This window comes from Cervus canadensis, chromosome 8, assembly GCF_019320065.1.
Source record: "Cervus canadensis isolate Bull #8, Minnesota chromosome 8, ASM1932006v1, whole genome shotgun sequence".
In the NCBI taxonomy this organism is placed as follows: Eukaryota; Metazoa; Chordata; class Mammalia; order Artiodactyla; family Cervidae; genus Cervus; species Cervus canadensis.
This window is the reverse complement of record NC_057393.1, coordinates 6,434,455-6,442,310: the sequence shown is the minus strand read 5'-3', so window position 1 is coordinate 6,442,310 and position 7,856 is coordinate 6,434,455. Positions and strand designations below refer to the sequence as shown.

The 7,856-nt window shown below is 43.2% G+C and overlaps 1 protein-coding gene across 1 annotated transcript in view; it reads right to left on the bottom strand.

Annotated features, from left to right (window-relative positions):
• The window catches only part of ADAM12 (ADAM metallopeptidase domain 12), a 143,727-nt gene that overhangs the window by 105,982 nt on the left and 29,889 nt on the right, over positions 1-7,856 (bottom strand). The window contains exons 4-5 of the mRNA XM_043475108.1: positions 1,337-1,402; positions 63-134 (exon numbers count right to left, since the gene is read on the bottom strand). Coding sequence (XP_043331043.1) covers positions 63-134; positions 1,337-1,402 — 138 coding nt within the window. The remainder of the gene's footprint in view (positions 1-62; positions 135-1,336; positions 1,403-7,856) is intronic.

The following is a 7,856-nucleotide window of genomic DNA, read 5'->3' as shown; positions in this document are numbered from 1 at the left end:
CTCCACCTCATTCCCAAACGTTTACACGATGTGAGTGATTTAATTACCCCCAAAGAACTTACCTTGTCAACGTGATTAGCGATCTCTATTAATCGCTGCTTGACTTTTTCCAGATCTTTTCCTTGCCTCTGAAACTTAATAATTTTAAATGTCAGCATTAATAACGGTAAGACCATCAATCAAATCTCATCTTCTCCGCTCCTGGAAATGTGAAGTCTTGGGCTTTGCAACCCCCTAGGGCCCTCCCTGGTTTATGGTGAAGTGAGCTCCCATTCTGCCGAGTAATTTCCCTGTCCAGGGACTTTCTGAAACTCCCTGAAATTCACCCAAGCCAAGTGCTCATAAGACAGTAACTTTTGTGATTTTTTCCAGCCTCATAAATGATGGAGGCAGTGACATGTTTTGGCAAAGAGAAAACAGACAACCAGAAAGCAGCCCAAAGCCATTCTTCATATCATCGACTTGATTTGAACTTCCTCTGAAATTTCTTTTATATTTGTTTTTAAAAATTAAAGAGTGAAAGTAATAGAAGCTCATGGCAGCAAGTCAAACAATACAGAGAATGGATAAAAGTTAATAAATTCCCCCTTCTCCTCTCTAATCTGACCTTCCAGACTGGGAACAGTTTCCTGAGAAATTGTCAAATCTGTTTCATTCATATGTGTTGAGCCAGCTTGGGAGAAAATGTCACTTAATTCATGACAGGTAGGAGAGGCAAGAAATGAACACAGAGAAGATAATCTAAAAAAAAAAAAAAAGAGCTAATTAAAAATTAATTTAAAGAAAAAAACTAGCCACGGGATAAAGCCTTACTTCAGAAGGTAGGATTTTTCTGCTGTTTCTATAGCCTTCATTCATTCATTCATTCATTTTGGTTTAGAACATATTGGAAATTTTTTAAACTAAACTTTTCCCCAAAGTGTTTCAGAATACATTCTAAAACCATCTGCTATTTTCCACAAATAATTCTCTCTGTTTGGAGAGCTTAGCTACATGGTAGCTGATATTTTTTTCTGCAGTCCTTGCTAATATTTTGTAATAGCAGATACATTTTTAATGTTTTATACCTTATAAGATATTTTTTTCTTGCTGATATTTTTTTCTGCAGTCCTTGCTAATATTTTGTAATAGCAGATACATTTTTAATGTTTTATACCTTATAAGATCAGGGAGCCACTTTTTCCCATGGGTTGTTCACAATGCTCTTAAGGCCTCATAGAAAATGAGGTTAATGAAAGCACGTAATAATTCGCTAAACATTTTCTTTTCCCTGTAGTGGTTGTTTTTTTTTTGTTTTTTTTTTTTAATCAACCAAGAAATTTCAAAAAGTTCTTACCTCTCGGTTATCCGCCACGATAACGAGCTCTACGTACTTGGTCATCTTGAGGGTCTCTCTTTTTTGCTGCCAAAAGTAAACATGGATTTAATTTTCCTGACGGTCTCTCTGGGGCTTTCAGAATACTGTCAATATCTCTTGAAGGAAGCATTGGAACTAAAGGGACACCCCACCCCCACCAACAACACTGGCTCCCACACCTCTGTTCCACTTAGGAGTTCACCTCTGACCCCAGCGACCTCTGTAAAACCATCTCAACATGAGCCATCAGTTTCCATTCCCATCTGGGAAGTCCCTAAAAAGGAATCTAACCTTTGCGCTGGATCACTGATTTTAGGATCCAAACGAGTTGAAATCACCATTAAACAAAACACATCAACAAGTAACTCTGGGACAGAAGCCAATGGCCGTTCATTTCAGGCTGGATGTAGCGCATGTCAAGATCACTATAGAAATCGATGGAATTCAGGGTTTCACGGGTGTTCCCTTTGCTTTTGTGGCCTGGCTTTGTGACGTGAGAAAAGCAGAGGAGAAAAGCTTTGCTCATGTCACAAAATCGGAGGAGAATGTATTTTAAGCAGGAACTGCCCTTCTGGGGAAAAACTGAGTAGTCTGGTCCAGAAGGCTGATTTCTCGTGGCTGATCATTGAAAAATCTGGTTAGACGCAAAGGAAAATTGGAGAAGAACAGAGCCAGGCAAGAAGGAGGTATTAGGAGGAAAACCAGAAAGGAACAAAAGAAATAGAACAGAAAGAAACATTTTTAATTAAAAAAAAGACTGAAATATGCCACCAGAGAAAAGCGATTTGGTAAGAGTGCAATAGTTGAGAAGAATAAGGACCTTGTTTATCAAGGGGTAGGGCTGAAGAGGAGGTGGACGGCCCAAGCACGAACTCCCTCCCCATTAAAGGCAGCCTCTGAAGTGGGTGACATGTTAATCACGTTTCCTCAAAAAACACTCACACTCTTCCATGAATTACTAGGAGAATCCCAAAGGCATTTTTCAGAGGAAAAAAAAAAAAAAGAGCAATTCATGGAGGGTGGTCTTAAAAAGCCAACTTTGAAAGCAAAAAATAAAGCCTTCTGTTTTTGCAATAAAACGGAGTCAGAGGAAATGGGGGTTGAACAGGTCTGGCTCCCCATAACTGATATCGCTGCTTTATGAGTTAACTACACTCGGCTTAACCTTGAAAACTTGCATGTTACAACCAGGCTTTCAGACAAAAGCAAAAATGACCAAGGCCTGCTCTGAATCAGCTTTCCAGTCACATAATCCTGAGGGAAACATCTTTTATAAAACAAATCCCCATCAGTGCAGGATCTTCCAAACAGATTTTTACAAGAAAAATGTGTTTGTATCATAGCAGTGTTCCTCCTTGCTGCCCAGCTGTGCCGACTCATGAATTTTGATATCTCTAAAGAAATCTGAGGGCTTCCCTGGTGACTCAGATGGTAAAGAATCTGCCTGCCAATGCAGGAGACCCAGGTTTGATCCCTGGGTCGGGAAGATCCCCTGGAGGAGGGCATGGCAACCCACTCCAGTATTCTGGCCTGAAGAATCCCATGGACAGAGGCGCCTAGAGGGCTACAGTCCATGGGGTCACAAAGAGTCAGACACGACTGAGTGACTGACACTTTTACTTTCACTTCAAAGAAATCTGGAAACCTTATGGAGGGAGGGAAAGTAAAGCACCATGAAAGGTATAATTTCTCATACTTTAACAACATTACAGGGAAAAAGTTCAGTTTAGTAACTCTATGTGGTAGGCATGTTTCATGGTGACCATTACGTACTCACATAGGGAAAATGACTAGACCCCATGGTGCCCACTAGTCTACACAAAATGAGACTCCATTTTAAAGTGGTTCCTCCTTCCTGAGGGGTGGAAAGCAGAAGCCTCTTCCCCCCCCTAATTCCCTGATTTACCATTCACAGACTCATCTTACAGAAGAAAATATAGCTCTATTTAAGAAAACATAAATTAACCTCCCATTGAAAAACTCATGGAGAGAGCCCTGGTTGCTTAGATGTTTACACCTTTCAGACTGCAAAGGGGTGAAATGAATGGCCAGGGGACAGTTCCAAATGGCCTTGGATCATCATTTAGAAAACACACAATTCCAGATAATGAAAACAAACACATGAGCCCAATTTTCCTGTCTCTGCAGTTTTCAGAGAAGTCCACATTTTCTCATGAATGCAGAGAACTGCAAGCTCAGAGAGACGCCTAACCACATAATAATAAAAAGCCACAGGGGAGTGGCCGGCTCATGGCCGCAGAGGTTCCTTTTCCACCAGCTGCACACACAGAGAGGCTTAAATTACCTCCACATGATTCCCACCTATCTGGACTATCCAGTTAAAAAATCATATTCAAAATGTTTGATATGCAGAGCAACATTTGAAACTGGTTGCTTGATGGAATTTTCATTTGAGTTGGGGGGAGATTGAGGAAACAAACACCCTTTCCCAAACAGGTAAGAACAGGAGCCTCTGAGAATGGCCCAGCCATTTCTGCTCCAAGGTTGGAGGCATTCTTGGAGGCTTGCTCAAGTGGGAAGCTGTTCCCTGGCCTCTCAAAGTTGTCACAGTTAAGATCTCGGGAAGAATGGCCCCCACACATTTTCACAACAAGAACTCTGGCTCTGGGAACTCAACTTGAGTCCGAAAAAACAAGCTGAGATTAGAGGGGCAATAAATTCTCAATGCAGCTCTCTCTTCCTACGGGCCAGACCCCTGAAATAACCTATCTGGGAGGAGGGATGAGAAGAGCACAAGTCCTGAGGCTGGGAGAGCTTGGGTTGTAGCAGCAGGCAGGATGGCTATTGCCTAGTGAGCGAGGGCAGGGCATGGATGAGATGTGGCCAAGGATGGGGACAGAGGACAGGGCCCATAGTGAGGAGGCTGACCGGTAACCTAATTGTCAGAGAGCAGTGGGGCTCCCTTGGAGGTGAGGTTCTTTACATATCACCCTGGCTGATGGGAGGAGAATGGATTATAGGGGGACAACGGTGGAAGTGGGGGAGCAGATGGCCACTGGTGACAGTCTGAGGCAGTAAAAAGATGGAGCCAGGCAAACAGACTCAAGTTGGATGTTTTAACCAAACAACAGCAATAAAATAACAATGGATCTAGGACCGTCTGCAAAGACAGCAAGATTAGCAAATTCGGTGACTCAGAAGTTTGATTTATCTCCTTCTTAGTAAAGAGAGATCATTGTTGACTCAAGCCAGACTCTATGCCTTGGCTCTAAGGCCACTTAATGAGTATTTATGAGCTGAGCCCTGGTCTTGGCTGTGAAAGGTCATCTCTACCATCCTTACCAATGACCTGCATGGGGATGAAGCACAGGGATCATATCTGCATGGAACACAGCCTTGGAGGACTGGCTGATACACAGGCTGCAGAACCAACAAGCAAATGAGACAAACGCTGGAAGGAGGAACTGAGTCTGATGTACTGAATGTTAATGGGCACCAACACAAAGTATTGAAATTGAGTCCAAAACGCCCGTGGCAGAAGTGAGAGCTAGTATTTATTTTTCTAGAGTTTTAATCGATTCAAGACTCAATAGGAATCCACATCTGGAGATTTTGGAACCTTGGTTCTCACTGAGAGATGCTCAGAGCTCAGGGCTAAGGAAGCAATAGCAGGGCTGGCTGTGTTATCCACCAAGATTTAACAATGACTAAGTCAGTAAGGGCACTTGGTATGCCTCTTAGAGGAGGTACTGAGGTGGGGGTGGTTATAGTGAAAAGAAAGTGAAAGTGAAAGTCGCTCAGTTGTGTCCAATAGTCCATGGAATTCTTTAGGCCAGAATACTGGAGTGGGCAGCCTTTCCCTTCTCCAGGGGATCTTCCCAACCCAGGAATCGAACCGGGGTCTCCTGTACTGCAGGCGGATTCTTTACCAGCTGAGCTACCAAAGAAGTGGTTATAACAGAGAGAAATTAAATACGCTTGCTCTAATTAATGTTTTCCAACAATTCTGGCTCCTTCCTGATATTCAGCTATTACCAGACTTTACAGATAATCCATTCTACTGTTAATACCACCCCCACGACCACCACTACCATGGCTTCTATTAAACCAATATGGCAGCCTGTCTAGAAGCCCCAGAGCAACAGCTCTGGTCCATTTCAGATTGGCAGTGTTTGAGGAAACCCCACAGGGTCTCCCTGACAGGCTGTGCTATTTGTACTCAATAGACCAAGTGCACATTGCTTTTTTAGAGAAGGCAATGACTTCTACATGTGACTCACAATTATCCATACTAGTGGAGGGGAACAATAGCACAGATAATCCCCAGGGAGGATAATTCAACAATAATTTACATCTGCCTTTGGGATGTATTCTGTGATTTGCTCCAGTAGCAGATTTACAGCTTTCACCTTCCTTAGAGACTGCTCAGGCTTGTATTAAAATTCGTTTGCATTTTTGAATGACCAGCTGGTGGAGGGGGAGGGGAAGTCCCAGGAGGGCTGAGTGGCCGGGGCTCTGTGGGTTGGGCGTAAAAACCTGCAGAGGATGGAACTGGTGAGGAAGGCCCCTGACTGCAGGCACCCTTCCGGGAGCAACTTGGGCTCTCACTAAAATCTAACAGAGAGCCTTGTAAAAATGACAAACAATAGCTCAAGCTGATATTATAGCCGGTGTATACCCCAAGTGCAGATTTATTCCCGCTGCTCCTGGAAGAAAAACGCACACATCTGCAGAAAAATCTCAGCCTGCAAGCCAGTCTTTGCAATAGTTAACATTTAATAGGGGCAGAAAAGCGCTAGGAAAACGCAAATGCATTTGCTGCAGTGCATAAACCAGAGGAGTAAGCCAAAGTTACATTGATTTTTGAGTATAAGATAAAGGCAGTGTTAAGTCTGGCAGGCAAGCGGCACAGAACTCGAGTACTTTCTTTTCATGTTTACCAAACGGTCTTGTATACAATGCCAATGCTCACATATTCCACTTATGTGAAAATTATTTTTGGTATTGTTTTCATGATACAGATGTGCTTCCTGTCAAAGACACATTCCCGTCCATAAAAACAATCACAACATTTTCTAGACAGAAATACTGAGTGTGGCGTCTAAGTGCATATGATAGTTCCCCCTTTCGATTTAAAGGTTCACTTATGCTTCCATACACGTTATTAACAAAACATCATTGTTATTCAGGTTTTCTCCATCTCTCTACAAGTCAAAATGACTGGAAATTACTGTGCCAATCACAGGTCTAGGGAGCTGTAAGCTTAGTTAAAGAATTAAAATATGGCTGGCCAGGACCGACCAGGCGTGCACTTCTAAATGAAATGGCAAACATATCTGAGTGCCATTTAAACTGTCAAGTTATAAATCTCACAAGGTGGATAATGTGTGTTCAATGAGGTACTCAAAGCAAGGCGCCTCGAAAACAAAATGCAAATATTCTACTTGTTTATGACTGTGAAGGCTAGGTCTCATCCCATCTTATCTGAGGTCTGGAATCAAAGGCGAGAGCCTTTGAAACGTAAAGTAAACATGCCCAGGGTGCAGAGAGGCTGTTCTCTGTGACTCCATCTCTTAACTCTGTCCCTCCAAAAGGGGTTGGGGGAGGAGAAGGAGGATTCTCTGAGCTGCTGCTGCTGGTGATGGGGGTACTTGTCAAGCCCTATTCCTGGAGGTTGAGATCTTAGCTTCCCTGCTGAGTGTCAATGTCAAGGTCGGCCATAGTGCCTGACACAGGGTGATGGGGAAGAACAAGGACAGAAGACTGCAAGCACCTGCAGTAGAAACCCTTGGGAGTATATTAACAAAGAGAGGAAGTTAGGGTCACACGGGCAGAATCAGGACGAAAAGAATGAATGCAAAATTAAATTGAAAAGTCCTGAAGTGGTTCAGTTAAGAGCAGGTTAGTGGGACATCACCTAGCCACAGGTAAAAGGAATTTTTAAGAAGAAGAAATCATTTAGGATAATGTGTACTATTTGGAGAAAAATGATTAGGAATACAAAGAGGCACAATTTTCATGAAGTTTTTAATGGTAAGCAGTATAACACTCAAAGTCAGGTAAGATGAAGAGTGTTAAGTGGAACCTTGAAAACCTGTCAAAGTCAGGGGAGACAAAGAGTGTTAATTTTAAGTGATAAGTTGCGCTTATCAAATGTAAGCACAAGTGACATCATATGTATGAATTCTGGATTTCTTGTCAACATAGGAAGGGGAAAGACAGAGATGAGAAATCAGTAAATCGCTGATAACTTCCGTTGGGTTGTGCTCCTTTGAATTCGGGGCCTCCAGTCAGATGGGGCTACCCTTGCTCCTTTTTGTGAGTTGGGTTGTGGTCTGTGGAGCCCCTGTGTCACTGATGTAAAAGGGTCAGGCAGCCATTCAGGGTGGAGGTTCCCTGGTGCTGCACCAGCAGTGACCTCTTAGGCAGGAGGCAGACTGTGCTCCTAACTCCATTGGGCAACCTCTGTCTCTAGCCCTGCCGCAGAAGGGAAGACCTGTGATGAGCAGACCCAGGGCCGGGAGGCCAGAAAGCAGAC